Genomic DNA, 26,222 nt, shown 5'->3' with positions numbered 1-26,222 from the left:
AACCCTGAGTCTCCTACATAGAAACAAAATAGAAAAGAGAAATAAAGAGATCTTTTTCTTCCATCTGGCAGCATTCCTTTGATCAGCTAATAAATGGTCTCTATATCTGACCTCTACTCCCTGTACAACTGTGTTACTCCCCATGTTCAGGGAGGCTTTAGGAAACCCTGGGAAACACTAGTGGGTAAAAGGAACATTGGAAAGAATCCGCACAGAAAACACACACCAGTGGATGTGGGCTGCTCTGAAATTACACAGAAGGATTTTCATTTTGTATTTCTTCGTATACAATAGATCCAAAGGAAAAAAGCCAAGTAGTAGTTATAATTTCACCTTGTTTTACTAGACCAGCAAAACCCAATAGCCCAATCAATGGGTTCGAGGGAAGGAGCGCTCTGGTGACATCACCTCCTTTTAAAGAAGTAAAGCAAGTCATTACTCCAGGTTACATAACATTTCGACTACACCAGACTTTGTACCACTCTCTCAGAAAGGAAGCTGTTGTCAGAAAGCTGGGGAGGATAGGGGGAAAGATGGAGTGGGGGAGGAAAGAACATCACTTTTGTTTGGAACTTTCTTTTATAAAAACCACTGAAGACTAGGAACGAGAGTTTGTGTTTTTTGAAAGGTTAAACACACAGAGAGAGACTGACAGACTGGCCTGAAGCATTGTTAGTCTGCAATACCCTGAAGGGGGGTGGGGGGTGTTAGGGAGGGCCTTATCCTTCCTTCCCACATCACTATTCAGGCCACGCCCACTCCAGTGGAAATCTTTTAGGTAACACCAGGTAACCCAGTTCATGGGGTTAGTTAAAATGCTGGAGTCAGCCAGAAAGGCGCCCCCTCATCTTTACTTAAACCCAAAGTATCTTCCCATGTTCCTCCAAGACTTACGAAGGTATATCCTGTACACACTAAAATGCTACCTCCCTCCCGCCTTTACACCCCTGGCAGAATATGCTCGACACAAATAGAACTCAAGACATGAGTTCACAGAGAAAACTAGCAATACAGACAACTGGCCCATGCCAGATTTACTAGAAAAGAAAAACAGAAATCAAAATGAAGTACAGTGTTCTCCTCAAAACACAGAGGAGAGATTTTCAATGTCACCACTGCAGACTTAGCAAAATGTCTATTTTCAGAGTAGCAGCCGTGTTAGTCTGTATCTCCAAAAAGAAAAGGAGTACTTGTGGCACCTTAGAGACTAACAAATTTATCTGAGCGTAAGCTTTCGTGAGCTACAGCTCACTTCATCGGATGCATCCGACGAAGTGAGCTGTAGCTCACGAAAGCTTACGCTCAGATAAATTTGTTAGTCTCTAAGGTGCCACAAGTACTCCTTTTCTTTTTGCAAAATGTCTATATACAGGACATGGTCTTACAGGAGCTGATGAGGTTCTACAGAACATATCCTGTACACAGACATTTTGCTGAGTCTGAAGGGCCTATTCCCTCATCCTGCATGAATTTACGATACTTTTCTCTGACAGAAATGTAAGACTCACTGTAACAAAAGGATACTGGCAGGTCCAAAATAATATATATATTATATTATATATTATATTTATTTATATACGTTATTACTTACTAGCATGGATCAGTATGACGTTTGCACAGAGACACAGCAGGGCTTAAAAATACAAACCCTCCTGATCAATTTCAAAATGCTCCTGGGCTAGAGGCAAGTCCTTCCTTTTGTTTCATCCCCACCTCCATAAACAGAAGAGCCTCCTTTCCATGCCAGTTTTATTATGACAGGCTCCACTTTTTCCCTGCCTCACCTCCCAGTTTCCAGTCTCACACCAAAAAGGGCTGAACTGTTCAGACTGCTTGCATCAAAGATCTGAGGCAGAATGCAAGGAGCAATAAAGTTTGTTATGCTCCTGTACGATAGCAGATGGAATCATCTAATAAAAACAGTGTTCCCCAAGGAGCAGCTGCAGTGTCTTATGCTGCCCAGAAGGAGGAGGAAGAAAAAAAAAATCCATCGACCCTGGGATCTCTTTTCCCTTAACATTCATCCACCCACATGAAATGCTGTTAAATCATTATTCTTAAATCTTCTGGGAAGTAGCAAAAATGATTTACCCCCTTTCCTCTTGAAACAGCCACCCCCACTAGAACAGGGGTTCTCTGTTAGGGGTTGAAGAGATTGGAAGTCATCCATCTTTCCTCCTTGGAATCACAGTGGCAGTTTAAAGACAGTCCTTCCAGAACTGAAAGGAATTCAGCATAGGTCAAAAGTAGAAGGCAACAGACTAACATCTATCTTCCAGCACTACAGAAAAAATGCAAGTAAAATTATATTTTTCCCCTCACCAACAGCACCTTTTTTCAGCAATAAGGCCCTTTCTTGCCTTAGACACAAATATTCCCTGATTAAATGGGATGTTTGATGGGCTAACCATTACAGAGACAAGACGGGTGAGGCAATATCTTTTATTGGACCAATTTTTGTTGGTGACAGAGACAAGCTTTTGATTTTACACAGAGCTCTTCTGTGTAAGATTGAAAGCTTGTCTCTCTCACCAGCAGAAGTTTGTCCAATAAAAGATATTACCACCTCACCTACCTGGTTTCTCTAATATCCTGGGATTGACACAGTTACACCTACACTTCATATAACAATTACAGAGGCTATTGCATTCCTCCTCTATCCCTCATTTAGGATTCTACTCAGACAGTAACAAGCCCAATTTATAGGATGCTATCAGATTAAGTCAGGGTCCCATGCCCACCTACCTGGGTAACTGTCACATAGAGGACTAGACTCAGCAAATTTTCACTCGTCTTCATTTTTTTAACCGAATCATGGGATTTGCCCTATCTCCCAACCCCACATATGTAACAGGGGGTTCAGCCTACAGAACCCACTGATCCCCCCTGAAGGAGCTGTCCCTTAGCAGCCCACTGTTGGTGGAGCCTGTCTCAAGTAAGAATGCATAGTGTATTCACAACAAAGAGAGGGAAATTTCTCAAGATAATACTACGCTGCCCCCTCCCCACTTTCCAAAAGCTGGGCTCTCTGGGTTTTGGCACAAGCACCCCTACGCTCACAGAAGCAGAGAGGAGCACGAGTTCACATTTTTGGTCTCCTTATTTGCTTTACAGATAACACATGAGGTTGACAAAACAAATTATTTTGGAAGTCTACTTAGTTTTTCTCTATTTATGTTATGTACTTCTTCCATTTCCCTCAAACTAGACAATGAAAATAGGGTACTCAGTTTCAAGTCAATTTCACGCACCATCTTCACAATGCTGCAATTTAGGAGTTGCAAAACAGATGAAGAGGAATGTTTATTTTAAAAAAAACCCACACTTTTCCATTGGAATTTTAATAAATACATTTTAAAATATATTGGTCTGAGCTTTATTTTTAAAAAACTTAAGTTATGGGGCAAAGTTGACCCAACTGTGTCCTTTTAATAGTGTTAGGCATTTCTTTAATAAGGATTCAAGAATATCAAAGTTCCTTACAAACCTGAATTAAGACTACAAATATGTACAGCAAAGTATCATAATGTTACAGATTAGAAAACTGAGATCTGGAAAGATTAAAGACAGGCTCAAGATCACACAGAATCAGCCACAGTGACACATCCATGAATATACTTTGAAGTCCTTATTTTCAGTCCCCTGCTCTAATCACAGGCCCCACTGCTGTAAGTTACACTTCTTCAACACAAAGTCAAACTAAAGCAGGAGTCCTATGACAGTTTCTCTTAGAGACTTAAAAATACAGAACTATATTAGATCAGAGCCAGAATCACTAGATGGACAGCATAGCTGTTCTATTATCTCATTCCACCAGTACTAAACGAAGATTTTCCAAACCCAGGTTTAAATACAGATATAACCAGAAGCCTTGGAGAACGGCATCTGAATGCCAATACTCACAACTGCATCTGTTACAGTACTCTAGGTTTCATTTCTTATCAGTAGTTCACCCTGAACAGCAAATTTTTGAAATATGATTAATCCATATCCTTTCTCAGAGGCAGAAAACAAGTGACTCTCTGTCAATATTAATAAGAGAACAGTACCACCCACAAACAAATGAAGCGGAATTCCAGCCACTGCAATCAGAAATAATCCCAGACATCCAGGAAGGGTGAAGACAGAACACCAAAGAGGGATTCATTCAATAGTTCAAACAGTATACATTTTTCTTTGGGAAACGTTTGACGCATGAACAGTCTCTACACTTGAAATGCTCAGCAAAACCCATAATGGAGGTTTGTTTTCTCCCCTCTCTATTGAGATTTCATTTCCATGGGGCTCCCCAAAGCCATACGTTGAGAATTAGCAGTTCCAGTGATTATGCATGGTAAAGTGTTTGTGTGTTCTCACAACCTCAATCACTCACCATTCTCATCGAGTAAGTCTTCCTCGTCATCCCCGTCATTGTCCTCCTCCATTGCCTCTTCATCTTCCTCCTCCTCCTCTTCCATATCCTCCTGCTCCAAGTCCGGGTCCAGGTCTGGATCACTCCCTGAGATTGACTCGTCCGACATGATTCCCAGTGGTGCTCCTTGTGCATTACCTGCTCATGGTCTATTGCAAGGCAGCCCTGCAGGAGTAGGAAGAAAAAATCCATTCAAGAAAAACTCAGTCATGCAGAATTTCAGATATAAAAGCCTTCCAAGTGCAACCCATGACAAGTTTGTGTGGTCCCATAACTACAGTTAATATTTATCATGGACATCAGAATCCTCTCAGAAGAGAGAATCATGGACACAATCGTTAAAGAGGAGATGAGGAAGGCAGTAACCCGCACCCAATCTATTCACAGATCTTGCATGAGTTATTGCCAGGGCTTGAAAAATTTAGCCAATACTCAAAAATTAAGCAAAGAAGCCATAGTGAAAGATGTCTGTGCTACCGTGACAGAACCTATGCACCAAGGCCAAAACCTGCAGAATGCAAATAAAACATGTGTGCACTGCTTATTGTGTACCGTTATTCCTCTTTATTAATTATTATTATTTTTAATTACTAATCTCTCTTACTTTTGTAAGCTTTCTTCCCCTTGCTGGCTTCACTCCACCTATTCTTTCCTACAGCAGTGGTAATGCTGTCTACTTTCTCTGTGGATTCCTCTTCTGTGTAGGTTTCCTTTTCCCCGTCCTTTTTTCTCTCCCTACAGTGTGTTCTCTACCTCTTCCTCTATATTTTCAGTCACTCTATACCACACAAAAAGAAAAGGAGTACTTGTGGCACCTTAGAGACTAACCAATTTATTTGAGCATAAGCTTTTGTGAGCTAATTTATATAATCAATTTGACCCTCTCCCTGCCACACACCCAAATCATACCCATCCACTTACATATAAGGTTTGAAAACCTGACTAGACACCCAGGGAATTAAATGTATTAGCCAAAGTATGATATGAAAGACCTCCACACTGTGCCCCTGATCTACCCCCAATGAACTTTTCACATGTGCTTCCTCCCGTGACCCAGAGTGAATAAATACGAAACAAAATTAGCTCTCAACTTCTAAAAGGAAGTCCTCACAACACAGGCAAAGTCATCTGTAGATAGCAGAAACACTATGCTCACCAGCAATGTACCAAGATGATGGAGGCTCAGAACTCTGGAACCAGAATCAGAGGCTCAACTGACATGTAACAACTAATCACTCAAGCCAGAACATCTTGCTTGTTATTCTTAGTACATGCAGGCCAGGAGAATCCTCTTGTGAATACTGGCATAACAAGCTGCTGCTAAAATATTCATATTTTATATAAAAAATTATGCAAACACCTAAAAAAATTCCAAGATACTACAATCCAAATGTACAACTATTAAAGACAAAGGTAACCTTTCAATTTGATTTCAGATGTTGCTGTGTGTCTGAAGCTTAGGTTCAAAATGCCAGCTGAAAAAGTCACTTCCAGGAAACAGAAAGTGGATTGAGATGATCATTTGACACCTCTTCATGGTCCAGCAATTCAGTTTCACATACAGACTTTATGTACCATGGGATTTTATACTGCAGCCTATTAATCTGAGTGCCTTCAACTTTTCACAGTGGTCTGTGTATCTTATAGGCAAAGACAACCTTCCCTTAATACAACACGAAGAAAGACTGTGACAAGGGCCCAGGATCCATTGGTTGAACCATCCCTTTTAAAGGAAGGCAAGGAGAAGAATAAAAGCTCAGGAGGGGATAACAATACATCAGCCCAAAAAAGACAGGTTACAGCTACTTCCTGTAGGGAATGGGACACGAATGCTGGGCTGTAGAGAAACTCTCACCTAGTCCCATCTCAGTTTGTCACAGTCGGAGCCTCTGTATAGAATGAGAAAGTAAACTGGAAATAAAGACCAAGGTGATCATGAAAGCACAGGTTTGTCAGCTCAGACCACCTATTGCCCCAGCATGGATTTCATGACAGATCTTTCTGTCTGGAAGTGTCTCAGCTGTGTTTCAAGGAGAACAGTGTCATATGACAGCTGTACAGGGTTAGGGAATCTTAGTATTGGATAGGGTGGGTGGAAAGCAAAGTGTCAAAGGAGAGAAAATGAAGATAATGGTAGATAACGAATCCATCCTTGGAAAAAAGCTCAAGATGTGTTCAAACTTGACCCTTGAAAGATCACCATTCAACATAACCAGCATGACCCTACATGTGCCTTATCAAACCTTTTCCCTTTTCTTCATGCATTGCCAATCATCTGCTTTTTCCCCTAGCACCGATGCCACTGAAGATTTAAGCAGCAATGTATTTGGGAATTGAAATACACATTTTAAAAGGACATGAGTCTCTAAAACGCTTTTCCAAGCAGTTAAAATAGGCCTGTAGGCAAGCTTTCAATATCTACATAAACTTTTCATAAAATATGCAGAACTTTCATTTTCTGGTATATTATTTGTATTAACACAGTGCACTATAGGCTGGATATCCTGGAAGTTAAGAAACACCTCACAACCCTGTAAAATAAGGCCTGAAAAAATACAAATCTAACAGCTAAGTCTGTTAAAATTATTCCAGTTAAAGTAATCAGACCGAGACAAGAGTAACAGTGAGAATGCGTCGGCAAGACACGAAGGGAAAGCAAGAGAACAAAAGAAAATGAAATCAAGGTAAGACGATGGCTCAGGGGATTGGTATTGTGATACGGAGCCTTTCATCACTGGATTACAGGTTCAATTCTAGTCTTTGGTGGAAGCAACCAAAAGTTCTTACAGTTCAACCGCTGTTTAAGTGGACTAAACAGGATAGGTTGGTTGTTGGAGTCCAGCAGAAGGCAGATACAACACAAATCTCAGCTGACTTAAATGGACCCATGGCAATTCACTCCAGCTAAGGATCTGTCCACAGATCCCCAGACTCACTACTATTTGCTCCATGCTCTAGGATCAGTGTTTCTCTACGACTGGTCCATAGACTGATGCTCGTCCCCGAGACCTCCCTGGCACAGTTTAGGAAGGCAGCTAGCCAGTCCCTGGTATCAAAAAGCTTGAGAAACACTGCTCTAGATCACCCATAAATGACCACAGCAGCTACTGAGAAAAAAAAAGAGGGAGCAATGGAGGAAGCCTAAACCAGTCTACTGTAAAAAGTTTTTCTTGACAATAAGTGCTGTGCTAAATTCTGATGTTTATTTCAGAGCAGCAATTTATTTGCACCTGTAGCAACAAAAAACATACCTTCCAACTGATGCACAGGTCTAAAAATATATTTCTATTTTGTTTTAGCTTAAATAGTCAGGTTGCTTTCAGACCTGTAATTGTGAAGCTGCTGGTGTTGCCTGTATAATTCACAGAAAAATTAGAACTGTGGTCTCCCTGGATTTTTTTTTTTGGGGGGGGGGGGAGGAGAAGAGGATCACTTGGTGTATGTCTACATTGCAAGTGAAGATGTGATTGTATCATGTGTACGCACACCTCTAATAACTTTAGTCTAGCTTGCACGGGTCACAGCAGCAGTGTAGACATGATGGCATGGATTTCAGAACAGGCTATCAACCAGAGTATGTACTGGACTTGTTCTTTGCTAGCCTGTGTTGAAGTGCATGCCACCACATCTACACTGCTATTGTTACTCATGCTGGCTAGATTATAACTATTATGGGTATGCCCACCCATGCAATGGTCACACCTTCATTTGCAGTGCATCATAGAATCACAGAAATGCTGCGAAGAAAGGGATTTCAAGAGGTCACCTAGTCCATCCATGTGTGCTGAGGCAGGATCAAGCAAACCTAGACCATCCCTGATACCTTTGTCCAACCTGTTCTTAAAAACCTCCAGTGAAGCAGATCCACAATCTCCCTTGGAAGCCTATTCCAGAGTTTAACCACCCTTATAGCTAGAAAGTTTTTCCTAATATCTAACCTAAATTTCCTTTCCTGCAGATTAAGCCTATTAGATCTTTGTCCTACCTTCAGTAAACATGCAGAACAATTGATCACATCCTCTTTATAAAGGCCATTTACATATGTAAAGGTTTATCAGGTTCTCATCCCGTTTTTGGTTTTTGGTTGTTTTTTTTTGAATCACAACTTATTAAGGTACTTTGAAATCAGTAGCAAGTGCATCTTAATCTAACAAACTATTCCGCAGTTTGCGTGATATGCAGGGGTAAAACAGAAGCTTTCTAAAGGATTCCAGTGTAATAAAAATATGATAAACTCTTCCGTTCATATTATCATGTAGACATCCCTCCTGCCCCACCTCCACCCAAGATCTTGGCAGCTCCCCTAAAAATTTTCAATTGCATAAGCTCTGTTTCTCTGGAGAGCTCCTAGCTTGCCTGAAAAAACTGGGATACGCAACCTGAACAGGCAGGTACGAATTACACAGACACCAGCCTACCTTTATTTCTCACACAGATATGACCCAGTTCCAAGCCTTCTTGAAAGGGAATTACATAACATATCCAGATTGCATTTGCCTCTATTGTTTTACAGCAGGGTTATTCCAACCTCTCACACACATTTAATCACTGCTGGCAGGGCACTTTGCAAGAGATAAACAGATCATCTTCAACTGACCAAAGTTACTATTCATCTGGACTTTCCAGCTCTCCCACATTAAATCAATCAATCTGTGAACCTCCTAGCCCTAGAATGGAAAGAAACACAAGGAAAGATGGCATCCTGGTTGTATGCAGGGAGAACAGGAAGAGGGCCAACAGCACCAGCATATGTAAACAAGTCCTCTACATCACAGGATTATATAAAAAGCCTGTGATCCTGGACAAATTTCAAGAAATTGGGAGGCTGCTGAGTAAAGGGGGCAGGAGGCACTAGTAAGTGAGGAAATTCCAAAACATTCCATTTGCTCACACAATAAAGAGAGAGGAGCTTTCATGTTTACCACTGTTCAGAGAGTCAAAGCCTGCACCAACTGAATATCAAAATAATATCCAAGACACCCTCTATCAGGCACTATACCCACCCTTCAGGTAAGATAAAAGTAGTTTTTTAGGGGGGGTGGTCCGTTGTGGGGTTGGTTTGTTTTTTAAAGGTAGAATATTTTAAAGTGTAAACTTCTTAGGGTAATGAGTGTCTCTTACTGTGTGTTAGCACAAGAGAGGCCCAATCCTGGATTAGGGATTTAGGTGCTTCCAAAGCATGAATACGTGTTTAAAGATTAGATTTTTTTTTTAAAAAAATCTCAACCCTTTGTACACTAAGATCCATAATTCACTGTCCTTTCCAAGATTTTCTCCACACTCTTGAGAGCGAGAAACTCACTTTTTTCTTTTTTTAAATGAGAGCAGGGATTCTTAACTTGTCACTTGTCCTCAGGAGCTGGGCCTTTAAGTGAAGCAACAAATACCGTGACAGTCACTGAAACTGTATGCTGTGCACATCATCTCTCTGCAATTTCCATCACAGGACTCACTCACATGTGGTCCATGTCCAAACAACTTATTTAATGAAACAAACATGATACATTTAATGAAACATGGATAAAGAAAGGAGTACTTGTGGCACCTTAGAGACTAACCAATTTATTTGAGCATAAGCTTTCATGAGCTACAGCTCACTTCATCGGATGTATACTGTGGAAAATACAGGAGATGTTTTTATACACACAAATCATGAAAAAATGGGTGTTTATCACTACAAAAGGTTCTCTCTCCCCCCACTCCACTCTCCTGCTGGTAATAGCTTATGTAAAGTGATCACTCTCCTTACAATGTGTATGATAATCAAGGTGGGCCATTTCCAGCACAAATCCAGGGTTTAACAAGAACATCTGAGGAAGGGGGTGGGGGGGGTGGTTATGAAAACAAGGGGAAATAGGTTACCTTGCATAATGACTTAGCCACTCCCAGTCTCTATTCAAGCCTAAGTTAATTGTATCCAATGAAGAAAGGTTACAGCCTGAACTATAGAAGGAACCCTGGTGTTCTCTAAAACTCACTCTTTTTAGGGCAGGATCAAATCCCGTCCACCCAGTCAGAGGTGGGAAGGACTTCACTCCATAAGGGATAGCCAGAATACTAAAGCATCTGTGCTTCCCAGGGACTCTCCCTACCACATGCAGATCATGCAGGGGGGATTTGGATGTGGAGCCACAACTGCAGACATCTACCATCTAAATACTTGCAGAGGATGTAGGTTCAACCCTGCAGCCCTGAGGCAGCACTAGCAGTTGCAATGTAAAATGGGGAAAGAAGATTCCATTCCCTGATCTCACTTGAGCCAAGACCATTATTTGGATTTATGGAAGATTTGTCCCTTAATGCCTGTTTCGTAAGAGATTTTGACTTGGTTGTTGTAATGTCTGGCTATAAACAAAGTGTCAAGAACCCTGGGAAATTCTATAGCCCCAAATATTCCAAACTACCAGCGCATGCTGGGAAGGAAAATTATAGACTGGTATGATGCAATTTTGGAGCAAAGACATTTGTGTAAACAGAAATTAGGGTGAAAGAGGTAATTCCAATTAGAACTGAACAAATAATTTTTTGGTTCAGTGGTTGAACCAAAAAATCTGGAAAAAATGTTTCATTTTTAATCAAAACTGATTTTTTCTTCAATTTCTTGTCCAAAAAAAAAAATTAATTCAGGTCGATCTGAATTTATGTTTTCTAAATGAGACAGCTCATTTCAAAACAAAATGTCAAAATGAACCATTTTGACTTAAAAAAAATTTCCCCCTTTTTTATTCAATTAAAACTATTTTCCAAATTCAACCCAAATTCATGAATAGTTTCAGTCATCCTGAAACTGAATATTTGGGCAAGCAAAAAAATTTCACTCAGCTCTAATTCCATGGCATTTCTGCAGAAATCGTTAAGTTTAATCTTTACTATATCACTAGTCAGTTATTGTAATCAGTTGAGCGTGGGGTGTGAGGGGATTATTTTGGGCATGAATATTCCAGTTTTGGCCTTCAGGCTGTAAAAAGACTTACATTTGGCACTATATAAATAAATAGCATCCAGTATCTAATGGCACATGCAAAACATACAAATAGATCATTAGAGAAGAAGTCATTCATTAAAAAAAAGGAGGACTTGTGGCACCTTAGAGACTAAAATTTATTTGAGCATACAGCTCACTTCATCGGATGCATACAGTGGAAAATACAGTGGGGAGATTTATATACACAGAGAACATGAATCAATGGGCGTTACCATACACACTGTAAGGAGAGTGTAAGACGGACCTTTTGTAGTGATAATCAAGGTGGGCCAGGTACAGCAGTTGACAAGAACGTCTGAGGAACAGCGTGGGGGGAGTGGGGAGGGAATAAACATGGAGAAATAGTTTTACTTTGTGTAATGACCCATCCACTACCAGTCTTTATTCAAGCCTAAGTTGTCATTCATTAAAGTTGCTCATGGGGAAAAAATATATTGGTAACGTCTGTATAATTTCAAAAGTGACAATGCAATGAACATTCTGCTGTTGAATTTAAAAACGCAATAAGTACAAAATGTCAGGACTAATGGTTTTATTTAATTCTCACAGTTTACCTTACACAATATATTAACATCACCACAAATTATATATAGTCAGTCATTATATGCTGTTGTGTAAAATAAAGACAAGTATTTGTTCAAAAAAGGCACAAGCGTGTTTTCAAACAGCATTCACCTAACAGGTAGTCTGTATTTCTAAATAAAGCAAATACATGAGTCAAAATGCTTTGGCTCTATCACAAACCAATGAGATGTAACTTTTCTTTAGGAAAAATTAAAGTTGTAATATTGTATATAAAAATCCTGATTTAAATCAGATCCTTCTGCTGTACTCACAAATGGGATGGACTCAGTTTGCTGTATCAGACTACTATGAACCTAAAGCAACAGTTCTTCACCAGTGCCTTATGAATAACTGGTGGTGCACAGAGCACACGCTGGAGGTCTGTGAAGAGATGGTTGCTCACATGATGCTGGCTCTTCTTATTTCCACCTATTTAATTACATCAGAAGCAGCTAAGTACACATTAAAACCTAACCCATCATATTAATCACTATTAACTTTCTCTGGAAGTAATTGATATACTTGCTAATACAGCAAATGGGAAAAGAATGGGTCTGCATAATTACAAATGGGAGGGGAGGTTTCCACAACCGTCTCTCTGAAAATGTGGTCCACACTATGAAGAAGTTGGGCAGCCCCTATCCTTAGCATTGACATTGACAGTCCTTAGGTGAGACCCATCTGCCACCACATTCACAACCGGAAACAAGCTCTATGTTAAAAGGGCATCTATACACCAAAATGGTACATTGTTGGTTGAAGAAAACGGACTGTAATAGGCTGACAGTGTGTATGTGGAACACGCCACTCCGGAAGCAGGTGTTTATTCTGCTGAGAAATGGTTTACTGGTTTATGTTACTCACAAAGGGCTTGTCTACACTGGCAAGCTTTTTCAATGAAACCAATGTCGCCAAAGGGGTGGGGGGGGGAGAAAATCAACAAAAGCAAAGTTGCCAAAGCGTATATACATTTGCTCCCTCTGTCAACAGATCGTGTCCACCTTTGTCGACAGTGATAGCAATGGACTGTGGGTATGTATCCCACAGTGCCTGGCAACACCATCCGTCGCTTGGTGTTGTGGGAATGCGGAAACTGAGCGTGGCACATCCTGGGATGTGCAAAGTGTACCATCATGCACTGCTTTGTGTCCTGCCCCATTTTGCGCCACTTTTCCAACTGTCATTCTTTTGTAGTGCTCGCCAGCATCTGCAGTGAGAGAGGATGGATCCCACACTTCTCTCCTACGCGCTGTTAGCTGTCATGAGGACATCGCACATGGCAGCACAGTTACTCACAGAGTTACTCGCAAAGTTAGCAGAGGATGAATCGCAAGCACCTGAGTGTGATATGGATGGCAGCAACTTATCAGTGCTTTGTGGATTCACAGAGCAGCTGCATACAGTAGACCATCACTTTTGGGCTAGGGAAACAAACACTGATTGGTGGGATTGAATTGTCATGCAGGCATGGGATGACGACCAGTGGGTACAGAACTTTAGGATGCATAAAGCAACTGTCATGGAGCTACGTGCTGAGCTGTCCTCCGACCTGCGGCGCAAGGACACCAGATTGAGAGCTGTCCTTCTGGCAGAGAAGCATCTTGCAATCGCTGTGTGGAAGCTGGCAAATCCAGACTGCTACCGGGTCAGCTGCAAATCAATTTGGAGTAGGAAAGTCCACTGTTGGGGCGGTATTACTCCAAGTGTGCAGGGCAATAAATCGCATCCTGCTGCACAGGACCATGAGTCTGGGAAACGTGCATGAAATAGCGGATGGCTTTGCAGAGATAGGTTTCCCTAACTGCGGTGGGGCGATTGATGGCACACACATTCCAATTTTAGCCAGACCACCTTGCCTCTGAATACATCAGTAGGAAGGGATACTTCTCCATGGGGTTGCAGGTGTTTGTGGATCACCAGGGGCATTTCAAGGACATCACTGAAGGCTGGTCTGGAAAGGTGCATGACGCACGCATCTTCAGGAACAGTGGCCTGTACAAAAAGCTGCAGGCGGGGACTTTCTTTCCAGACCACAAGTTCACAGTGGGGGATGTGGAAATGCCCATAGTAATCCTGGGAGATCCGGCTTACCCCTTACAGCCCTGGCTCATGAAACCTTACACAGGGCACCTGGACAGCAGCAAGGAGCGTTTTAACAAAAGGCTGAGCAGGTGCCACATGGTAGTCGAATGTGCCTTTGGCCGTTTGAAAGCTAGCTGGAGGTGTTTAAATGGCAGGCTAGACCTTACCAAGGATAATATTCCCGTGGTCATAGCCGCATGCTGCACTTTGCATAATCTGTGCGAATCTAAGGGTGAAATGTTTGCTCAGGTGTGGTGCACTGAAGCAGAGCGCTTGGCTGCACAGTTTGAATAGCCATATGCTAGGGCTGTCAGAGAAGCCCTATCAGAGGGCTGCTACTAACATCAGAGAGGCTTCGAGGAACCACTTTGACAATGAGGGGCAGTAACATGTCTGCTTTGGAGTTGCTTCCCTATTGCATCCATGTACGATTTTGGGCCCCAAGACTCAAGCAACACAATGCTTTAGAAGCCTGTTCCCGAGAGTGAATTGATTGCTTTTGTAGAACACAGAATAAAAACGCTGTACCATTGAATACCTTAGCCTTTATTTATTGTAAAAAATGGTAAAACCTCACAACTGTGTCTAGCTCCAGCTATCACTGTGCAAGCTGTGAGAGGGGGTGGAGTGATGGGGAAACTAAGGAGTGAAGTGAAAAGCAATGTGTGGGCACAGAGGGGGGTGGGGTTGGCAAAGAATTGTGCATCCGCTGCAGGGGTGCTCAAACTCGGATCTGCTCAGTCTGCAGCTGTATCAAAAAGACTTGAGCATCTCTGTCTGATCCTCCATAATTTTTATCATCTGCTCTGTCACTTGCCTAACAAAAACAGCACTCTTTTCTGTCCTGCTTTTTGGGTTCCCAGCACTCTTTCTGTTCCCTGGTCTGTCTCTCATTGCACCGTAGAACCTCACAGAACATGTCTTCTTTGCTGCCCCTAGGTTTTTTTCTTATCTGCTGCAGCTGGTCCGTGGGGGTGCATGATGTCTGTGCTGAACAGAAGAGGGATTGCTGCGTTCCATTTTCCTAGTAGAAATCACTTTCTCTCTGAGACTCTAGGCAGGCACACAGCTCCACGAACACCCCAATCATGGTGAGTTTCGGGAGTGGGGGGCAAGGCAGTTGTGGGTACGGACAAAAGGTCACAGCTTGCAGGGAACTCATTCTAAAATTATCCCACACTTTTTCACAGGCGGCCAACCTGCTGGCTGAGATCTCGCTGCTGAGGGTGACCAGAGAAACCAGGGCTCAGCTGCTGAATGCTTGCGGCTTTCACCCCAGTCTATATGCAGCTCAGCTATGTGCCACTTTGGTCCCAGCTCCAGTGATTGTTAAATGGCATGGCACAGTTTCCTACAATGGGGGAACTAACAAGGCTACAATCCCTTGGAATCTGCAGCAGAGGATTAACAAGTACCTCCATCGACACCCTGCTTGACCATGCAGATTAGCTACACAGGGCTATGTCCAGCTCTCTGAAAACACTACCTGCCTCCCACTTTTTGATTCCCTACACAAGCCACAGCAATTTTCCCGGAGTCTCATCTGCTTCCTGCTCCCTGTTGAGCACTTCTGGAGTGGAGAAAAGTTCCTGGCTGCCTGCCCCACCTGGCGACCCTGCTGGGAGCATCACATCCTCTTCTAGCTCTACATCTTCATCCACAATTTCAACCTCCGGGTTACCCCCCTTTCAGCTGCATGCGAAGTATCCACGGGGCAATCAACGATGGAGGTGGGGTCACCACTGAGGATAGCATTCATCTCCTTAGAGAAGTGGCAGGTCTTAGGTGCACCACCGGAGCGATGGTTCGCCTCCCGCACCTTATGGGTACACCTGCCTCAGCTCCTTTATCTTCGCTCTGCACTGCTGCGTATCCCGATCATAGCCCTTTTTGCATACGCCTCGAGAAATTTACCCATGTGTCCCCCAATTCCTACGGGTCACTCACAGCTGCAACTGAACAGACTCCTCTCCCCATATAGTGATCAGATCAGCAGTCCAAGCAGGAGCGCGTTTGGTGCAATAGCCAGCCATGCTCACCTGGGAAGCTCCTCTGGGAAGCCAGCAAGCAGGAAATGAAATTTAAAATTCCCGGGGCTGCAAGGAGGAGGGGCAGGTTGGCTGCAGGGCAGAGGAGTTCAAACCGCTGACCAGAGCGGCAGCATGGAAATTGTGAGATACATTCTGGAGGCCAATAAAAAAAAATTTTAAAACTGTGATGTCTACACTGGCTGTTTGTCGACAATAAAGGGAAGGGAAAATACAAAAGTCTCTCACAGGAGTGGAAGATTTTTGTCGCCAAAACTAGGCTTTTCCCCCCCCCCCCAAAAAAGTGACCTTGCAGTGGGTACGCTATCGCTGTTTTGTCACCAAAAGCCAGTTTTTGGTGACAAAACTTGCAAGCGTAGACAAGCCCACAGGCAGGTGGCTCACTACCCCATGCAAAGTGGGAACGGCTCACTACAAGAATCCAGGATGTTGTTAAGCAGTCCTGAAATAGGTGCCATTGGAACAGCTAAGCCCAGGAAGAAGTTTTGAGTTGAACCTTATGTTGCTTTATTGTAAAGTTCTGCCTATAGAAAAGGAAACCACAGGAATGGGATGATTTGAGGCTATAATCAATTTGAATTTGGGAATGCATTTGAATTTGGGAATGGAACTTGTGCTCACATTCACCCACTATTCTGAGGAAGGAAGGCAAACTCCCACCAGACACTGTTGAAAAGAATCTGGTCTCATCCCCAATCAGTTATAAGTTGCAAGGGTTCTCACTGCTGTTGGCCAACATGATTTGTAGGGAGCAGAGGCTAGAGAAAAAACAACATGCCATATTTTGAAGAAATTCAGGACCCAGCCCCTTATTATCTTTAGGTACATGGACCATTCAAAAAGACAGCATGACACCAAACCAGCCTAAAACTGGCTCTTGCCTGGAGAGGTGAAAACAATAAGAATGTGTAAGAGGGGGTGGGGGAAAGAAAAGGAGGACAGCTAATCCTTCCGTACTAATGTGACAGTGCTGGAACGGAGAGTCTGACAATCAGCATTACATAAGGCCCAGTTCCCACTGTGATTCTGAACAAAAAGAGCTAACGTAAGTCAACGGCAGCATCTGCAGATCATTACACAACACAGGCAGCAGCAGAAGCCTGCTCATCAATCAACTGCTGCATGCCACATAGAAACTTTTGGTGGCAGGGTGTGTACTTTCCCCCGTATGGCCCCCCATTTCATAAGGGACAGAGCCACACTACTCCAAGCAATGTTGATATTTTGTAACTTTTTTTAAAAAAATCCTCTTCTTCATAAGGTATTATAAGTATTGAAATGCTGTTTATTTGTGAATGGAACCAACACAAAGGTGCTGATATATGTTTGCTCTAAACAATGTTGTGTATTTTTTAAATATGATTTCAATTTTAGGCATGTTAAATTGGACATTAGAATAATTTAAAATGTAGGAGCTTATTTGTATTAAATTCTTCTGCAAGTCCTTCCTACCCTATTATTCTCACCAGGGCCATCTCTACATGCTCCCAAACCTAAACTGTGGCCTAGTGTGCCATTTTATAGTGCATCGGACTGTGAGCTCTTTGGACCAGAAACCATGGGGCCACGCTATCAATCCAGAGTAATTCCACTGACATTTTTCTGCATGGACACCACTGCAACTCAACAAAATCTGATCCCTTGCCTTATTTACTTTTTAGAATTGCCATGTATATTTTTGGCTCTTGAAATTTTGTCCTTTTAAATACAGTTCATAAGAAAAAAGCGTTAACCCTTTTCTTTGTGAGTACCAATCTCACCCAACCACTGGCAATAGGTGGACTAATTCTAACCAATAGTGGAGGACTACAGAATTAAAAAAGATTCTCCTGGGAGTTTAGGTTGTATGCATGGAAGGATGGCTTGGAATTGATTACTTGCAAGCTATGTAAAACAGAGCCAGTGCTAGGAGCACACTCCCCATGAGCCCTAAAGGCATGAGGTAGTCTCAGGAGAAAGTCACCTTTGAGCAGTAAAGAATTACAAAATTAATCTGTGGCACCAGCAGTTGGGATTTGCTGGCATTGTTGCTCATCTCTTTGGCACAAGTGTCTCACAAAGAGAAAAGTGCTGCCCGTAGACAATGTTTTCCCCTTTTTGTTATGGGGAAAATGCATCTTTTCTTAACCCTGGAATACCTGGTTAATTCGTCCAGAGCATTCATCATTCCCACACCCATCTCTTTTTACCACTCAGCTAGACAGACCAGATTACTGGTGATTGACTGTCACTTCCTTTCACTCATCTTTGTGCCTAACAAGGGCCAGTCATATGGCACAGAGTCATTGATAAATCATGACCAAGTTGTGGTTATTCGGTCCCTTGGGACATGTTTCTGCATTTCACTATCCAGAATGTTAAGGGGGGGGGGGTGGGTTCTGTTTTTGATGCTGCACCTTTCCACCTCCTCAGCATTGACTAAAAACTAGTTCTTCTTGGTTTCAAAATTTTGAAGAAAAAAAATCAAAATTCCTTCTGTTTCTGGCTAAAGGAAATAAAGAAATGAGGGAATTAACAAAAAACTCCCCCTGCCACCATCTATGACTTGGCAAAGGAAACTTCTGCTCAGGCAAGAAATAGACTTCTTGGTAAGAAACGCACATGACCTTGGGTAGTTGGTCACCATCTGACCAGTTTTGAAAGAAGAAAAACCATCTCTGTCATCTTCACATTATGAGCTTTCATTTACTGTGTGGCACCTCCAAACTGGTTCAGTTGTGCCCAACGATCAGACACACAAGAATTCCCCAGTGATTAAAAATTATTTTGACTAAGTTCCACTCTAAGTTAAAAAGCCATTTAAGGATTAAAAACCTTTAGAAACAAGAACTTCATGCAGAATCATTCACTCCCTAAGGAATTCTGCTTCCTGTGACCTTTCCATGATAGCACATGCCTCTCAGGAAGGTTAGTTCAGCTGGTTCCCAACACATGTAGTTACAGCCTGATGGCTGGTCCCTGACGTTTTTCCCACCTTTAAAAGATGAAATAAGAGAATCCACCACCAAGATCCTCCACCACCAAGCATACACACAAAGACTAAACACATATCTGTTCTCTTAACATCCATGTCTTTACTGAAGCTTTGCTCACAGGTAAAGCGATGTGGGGACGGATAGATCAGTGGTTTGAGCATTGGCCTGCTAAACCCAGGGTTGTGAGTTCAATCCTTGAGGGGGCCATTTGGGATCTGGGGCAAAAATTGGGGATTGGTCCTGCTTTGAGCAGGGGGTTGGACTAGATGACCTCCTGAGGTCCCTTCCAACCCTGGTATTCTATGATGAGACTGATGTAGCTTCCAACATTTTTCTATCCTTAAAAATGAAAGTGCCATCTACCAAGGTGAGGCTTCCTTTTCCCAAGCTCTGAATCTTCCTGACTCGAGAAACACACTTACATTTTTGTCAAGCTTACAAATGAAAGATCCAGCTCACTTCTGCTTATCCTACACTATATACCAGATCTAAAACATTTCTTTAGAGAATCACATGCATACCACAGAAAATACGTAACAGAAACTAAGTTATAGTACCTCTCACAATGTCCCTTTAAAAATGTCAATATTGACTCTGCACACTTGAGTTCTACTTTCAGGCAGAGTTTTAAAAACAGTACAATCCAAGTTGATCAGTAGACTGACACATATTAATATATTGAAACTATTTTAGGGGGCACCACAGAATTTTCTTAGATTCCATGGCCAAAAGGGACCACTATGGTCAACTAGTCTGGCCTCCTGTATAATAAAGGCCATAGAACATCCCCCCAAATAATTCCTAGAGCATACCTGGGGCCATTATCTATAGGAGCATCAGGTCCATCTGCAGATAGCTGCTTAAAATCTTTAACAGAGAAAATATCAGTATATGCTGATTTCCATACACTTTAGGGTAGGGTGGATTTTATTTAAATCAAATTGATTTAATCATGATTTAAACCACTAATCAGGAAGACTCTATTTAATTATGGTTTTCTACATAAAAGGGCATTCTTGTTGGTTGCTATAACCTTAATATCTATTCTTCACAACTCAGAGATAGATGTAGATTTCATTTTTAGAAGGTACACACTATACATTTTTAAACAGTGATTTAGTTTGAAAACTTTTCAGAATAGTTTTACAGCTATATCAGAAAATGAATGATTGATTGGTTATTTCATTTACCAAAGGTAATTGAAGCAGATATTTATGAAGTCATCGGGAGGTTGAACTATCTCCAATTCAACCGGTTAATCATTAATATTTGGAGGATTTTCTTGCCATTCTGTATTAGGAGGACACCATCACCAGACAGATATTTAACTAAAACAACAACGTTAAGTATTCTGAATTTTTTTCTTCAACAGCGAACATAATATTTTAACAAAACAAGGATATGTCCCTCGCGTCTCACATTTATCTCCAGACTTCTTCTCCTTATCCAGATCTATTCCACCCCCAACAATCTTCTATTCATTGAACTTTTTGAAAGTTTGCACTTTTAGAGAGAGGTAAGGGATTGACTCTGTGTACATAAATTTGCAGAGGGACAATAGGGTTGAGATCTGTTATTTCTCACATCTATATTTTATTTATTTATTTAAAAACATTTTTTGCTGTTAAGAAGCATGTTCCCTCTGGAGACACAAATCACAGTTTGAGAACTGCAAAACTAAGCATCTCTGATGGTATCTTCCAGACTAAGCACTGAGTCCCATTGGGTAGATAGAAAGATTAACCCAAATAATCTATACAGAAGCCTGCGGAACCCCATAAAATTGGGTCCCTAATCCATGAACTATTGGAACTCATTTACAAAACTTTTCTTGAACATAACATGAATATATGGTCTCATACTATAGAATTAGAATTTATAATCCCTATTCCATGAGGAGATATCTTTGAGCTATAATGTATCTTAATTAAAACCATCTTTAGATGGATTTCTTTTATTCAAATCGGATTTTTTTGATAAAATGCTTTTTGAGGAAAAAAAACCTGATTTTTTTTATTTTATTTTTAAATCACGGATTTTTATCCACCCCGCTTTAGGGATTTTATATGTTACTGCAGCAGATCATAATGAGTTTTATTTTCATATCAGACATAATCCAAATTTTAACTCCTAAGATTCAGAAGCAGAAAAACTCATTTTAGAAGACCACCGCACTATGCTCTTCCAAGCCACTAACTTGGTGCAGGAAGAACAGGTGGAAGAAGAACTATGCAGTAGTATGGAAGAATAGATTATAAGTGATCTTCAGTCAACAGCTTTCAAGGGACAACTTGTTTTGTTTTAAGTCCATTTAGTGTTTGTGAAAGGTGCTGACAGCCCTAGAGAGTTCTCTTTATCCCCAAAGTATAAAATGAGCAGTAGCTATACAAACTTTCCCACAATACCTCTCTATGTGCCATAATCCTAAACTAGAGCGATCACACATAGTAAGAAAGTATCCCAACACACAGACTCCGACATCTGCTAAAACAAAGGTCAGGGCGGAATTTCCTGTGCCTATCCCCCTCTGCCATGAATTATTAATAACTGGACTGAGATTGCCAAGTTATTCACCCAGTCCACCTAACATTCATCTAACTGTATGAACTTTTGGTCATTGTTCACCTGGACTGAATTCAGAGATTTTAATAATAACCATAACTTTTCTTTTCATGGGAGCTCATGTATGCTTAACAGCACTCTTCTCTATAAGTAACACTACATTCTATTTCATCCACAGTTTTCTGAGGAAAAAAAAATCAAGGTTTTCTAATGCATATTGTCTGTCTCTCTCTCACATCATAAAAGCAGATTTAAAAATAAGAATATTTCCTACAAGTAGCAGAGACAAACGTCGCCATATCTCATTCTACTCAGATGAGCAGTTTCCTGCCCACCTTTTCTTGGACATAATTTTCAAACTAAGCATTCTTGATAGACTTATTAAATCTGGTTACTATACAGAAATAAAACTGATACCACCTGTATCGCTTTTAAGAAGAAATAATCTAAGTAAGTAATAAACAAAACAGCACAACAAGTAGGGATAAAATATCAACAGGAAATAGAAATCTAAAAGGCAGAGAATCTCTCTTATATCAGTTTCACAAAATACAAAGGATTAGGATTTATGCTATTATTTATAGTCAAACCTAAAAACCCCAGCTGAGAGGGAGTTTCTATTTTGCTTGATGTTGTCCACACACAGAGTAAGACATAGCCCCTACCACAAAGGGTTTCCTGCCTAAATAGTCCGCTAATGGTTTAGTAGTAATAAAATCATTCTAACAGTGAGCCAGAATGGTTCTATAGGAGCCAGTTGCCAAGTTATAGTGTTGTGCTCTGCCATGTAGGGAACCCAGTTTGGAATTCTAGTTCTGGTCTCTCCTTACCTTTGCCAGCAAAGGTACCTTGCTCAGGTCTTGGGAGAAGAGGGGGTTTCTCATGCTGTTCTACAAGTGCTTCCTTTGATAGTTAAGGAATGAAACTGATGGCTTACAAAGAAAGTCCTCATCCACACTTGAAAATATGGTCACTGTGGCTACTGAAAGGGAGAGGAGGGGACAGTTCTGGGATAAAGAGAAGGGCCAAGGAATCCTCCAAACATTTCAAGAAAAAAAAGAACAGCACTATCCTATGTAGTCTATGAATGAGAGCAATTGAGATTTTTCTCATTGGATACAACAGTTATCTAGGTCCCAATTCTTTTAAAGTAGGTATTTACTTTGCTAGAACCCTTTGGGTTATACATCATGCTCCAACACAGTGAAAGGACTGAGTTAGTACTGCAAGATATGAAAAGCTGCCCTTGGCTTTGTTTTTTGTTTTGGTAAATACTTTTTATTTTATTTTGTTAATATACAGTGCCAGCTAACTATTTTTTTAATAGAAAGTCAAATCACAAAATAAAACGAACATTTACTGGGACCAAGAACTCAGATATTAGTGATCCACAGGCTGTGAACTAGTAACTCTGATGGGAAACCTTTGGGAGATGTTATCAGCGCTGAGTCTATATTCCCAGGTAGTTCAATTGGGGGGGGGGGGGGGGAGATTTGATTAATAGTGTTTTGACCTCGCTAATCAAAATGAGTCATACGTGATGTTGCTCCAGGAAAATCATTAAGCATGACAAAAAGGGGCAATGCCAGAGAGCTTCTTTCTGTTGTGGTGTTAGAAGAGTTAATAAACAGAAAAACACCTGTAGAGAGTCTGGATTAGTTTTGTGATGATTTTACTACCTAGATTATGGTAGGGAAATGCATAAAACAAACCACAATATATAAAGGGCCTCAATTGCCACTGCTTTCCTTGAAGAACAGCATGTACTGTTTCAGTAAGACGGAAGCTTACAGTTGCTGGCAAAGGAAAATTGTATTGACTATTGTCCCATGATTGCCGGAATGTAACTGAAGACTTCCAAACTGAAGGTCAGTTTCTCCGGGGAATTCTTCTGCAGGGATAACAGGCCCACATGAGATATTTGGAATTTCACAATACAGACCAGATTCTCCTCCGGTATGTTGAATTTCCATATGAATACTTCGTGTAAGGGCCCAATCAATCTCTCTCCCTGCAACCCTTCTCTATTATAGGCTACTGACATCTAGTCATCAGATCTTCCTTTAAATTATCTTCCTATGTTAATAGTATCTGAAGCATACTGAAGTCTAAACACCTTCAAATTGAATAATTCCATAGTGTCATTTTCAGTCCAGTTGCCTTGAATTTTCAATATCCCGAAGGAAGAAACCTAAAGCTTATCTGGCAGGACCACAGTTATAATATGCTTCCAGTCCAAGACAGATGAGCTCATCATTGTTCCTTTCCCCTGGCACCAAGGAAGCTGGTTGTGCAGAGGGGAAGGGATGGGAGGAGAAAGATTTATTTGGACCCAAGTTTTGTATTGCAGGAAGCTTGTCTCTTGTGGTGAGGTGTATTCCATCATATAATACAGAATACATAAGCACTCACAATCCTCTACAGGAGCGGCATCAAACTCATTTCATACAGGTTTCAGAGTAACAGCCGTGTTAGTCTGTATTCGCAAAAAGGAGTACTTGTGGCACCTTAGAGACTAACCAATTTATTTGAGCATGAGCTTTCGTGAGCTACAGCTCACTTCATCGGATGCATGCCGTGGAAACTGCAGCAGACTTTATTTATACACAGAGAATATGAAAAAATGTATTTTTTCATATTCTCTGTGTATAAATAAAGTCTGCTGCAGTTTCCACGGCATGCATCCGATGAAGTGAGCTGTAGCTCACGAAAGCTCATGCTCAAATAAATTGGTTAGTCTCTAAGGTGCCACAAGTACTCCTTTTCATTTCATACAGCAGACCTGATCTGATACCCTGCCACTTGGCATGGGCCACATTCAGCAAAAGTTATTAAAATAGAAATCAGTCGCCTGAACTGCAGCATAATTTACATGATGAACATTAGTAAACACTGATTGCTGCTTTTTCAACAACTGTGCTATTTCAGAGTACTGTATTTATCTTTGTGCAACTTTCCTGTGTTATCATATTTCTCATCATGGATTGCTTGATAGTATCTTTGAATGTTGTATTATTTTACCACAGCTAACTTGTTTACAAACCAAGCACACGGGCTTTCCATAAAAGTCCACAATAAATAGACAATCCTACATTTCTCTTGAAATGCAGAACACTCTTGATCTATCTTTCTCTTCTTATCGCTTGTCTACACTGGCAACATTAAAGCGCTGCCACGGCAGCGCTTTACCATGGCTTGTGTAGTCGCGGCACAGCACTGGGAGAAAGCTCTCCCAGCGCTCTAAAAAAACCACCTCCATGAGTAGCTCCCAGCACTGGTGCACTGTCTATAGTGGCATATTACAGTGCTGATACTTGCAGTGCTCGGGGGCGGGGGGCAGGGGGGTGTTTTTTCATACCCCAGAGCGAGAAAGTTGCAGCATTGTAAAGTGCCAGTGTAGACAAGCCCTTAGATAAATGGCCACTTGTCACTTGCTGAATAAAGAAAGGAAGGAAGAGAAGAGTATCTCCCCGCTTCTTTTCTTTAATTTAAAGGGGAGTCTGCTGGTCTATCAGCTGCAAAAGGCATTCACCCTTTGAGTTGTTTGCAGTTTCCTTTTCTTCAACTTTCCAGGTTGGGGTATCTATTCTCCAGCCAGCAGGTAACCGCTCTTCAGTGCCATTTCCCCTCCCACAGACACATGCCAGCTTTTATGAGATTTATGCTTCTCTGAAACCTCTTATTTGTGACCAAGAGTTTCTATATGTGTTTTTCTGGATTGCTGCTTAGCAGTCCTGGTTGGTCTTTAAGTACAAAATAATTTTCATTGTGATTTGAACCCACCCTCATCCAAATAGGAGGGGACCATAATGAGTCAACCACAGTCATCCTAATAAAGAAATGAAGGGCTTGTCTACACAGCCCCAGAGTCTGGATTACCAGGGTATAATCTGTAGAGCACACTAGTATGTTGCCTTCTAACTCCCCCGCATGCACTAAAGGACTACATCAGTGCACATCAAAAGGCTTTACAGGGGGGAGTTCTACAAATCACGCCCCCCACAGTGTAGTCAAGCCAGAAGATTCCTGAGAAGTCCATGGCCCAGGTGAAACTGTTCCGTGGGCCAGATCCAGCCCGCGGGCCATACGTTTGACACCCCTGCTCTACATGGTTGACAGCTCCTTGGAAGGTGTTGTTTACAGAGGTACCAATGTATACTTGTGTGACAATGCTGGCATTTCTCTAAGGAAGGAGCATACAACTTTCTTGTTGGTCCTGAGGAGGACAAGGAGCATTCTAGGCATTACAATAATGTCGGGATGGAGTGGAGAATTTGAAAAGTAATCTATGTCTGTGGACAGTTTTCGTTAGTCCACAAAAGTGGACTAAGGACAGAAACAACTAAGTGAAAAATGAGTTTCTTTTAGCTAATATATCAAACAAGGTGTAAATTTACACATGTAGGTATAAAAAAAAATAAACCATGGAAAGATATCAGGAAAATATAGGCAACACAAGCTATTTTTATTCAAAGATGCAAGAACTCATTAGGAATTTCAGTTCTTTACCTACAAGAAATTGGATCTCTTTTTTATTATTATTAATCTAAGGCAGTAAAAATGTGTGTTATCACAGTAAAAAAAAAAAAAAAGCT

The 26,222-nt window shown here is 41.3% G+C and overlaps 1 protein-coding gene across 1 annotated transcript in view; it reads right to left on the bottom strand.

Moving 5' to 3' along the window:
• Positions 1-26,222, bottom strand: part of RAD54L2 (RAD54 like 2) — an 88,581-nt gene that overhangs the window by 48,437 nt on the left and 13,922 nt on the right. Inside the window, exon 2 of the mRNA XM_084634275.1 lies at positions 4,373-4,576. Coding sequence (XP_084490401.1) covers positions 4,373-4,520 — 148 coding nt within the window. The 5' untranslated portion in view covers positions 4,521-4,576. The remainder of the gene's footprint in view (positions 1-4,372; positions 4,577-26,222) is intronic.

This window comes from Lepidochelys olivacea, assembly GCF_965140295.1.
Source record: "Lepidochelys olivacea isolate rLepOli2 genome assembly, chromosome: 7".
Classification (NCBI taxonomy): Eukaryota; Metazoa; Chordata; order Testudines; family Cheloniidae; genus Lepidochelys; species Lepidochelys olivacea.
Note: the sequence above shows the minus strand (reverse complement) of the source record. Positions and strands in the feature narration are given on the sequence as shown.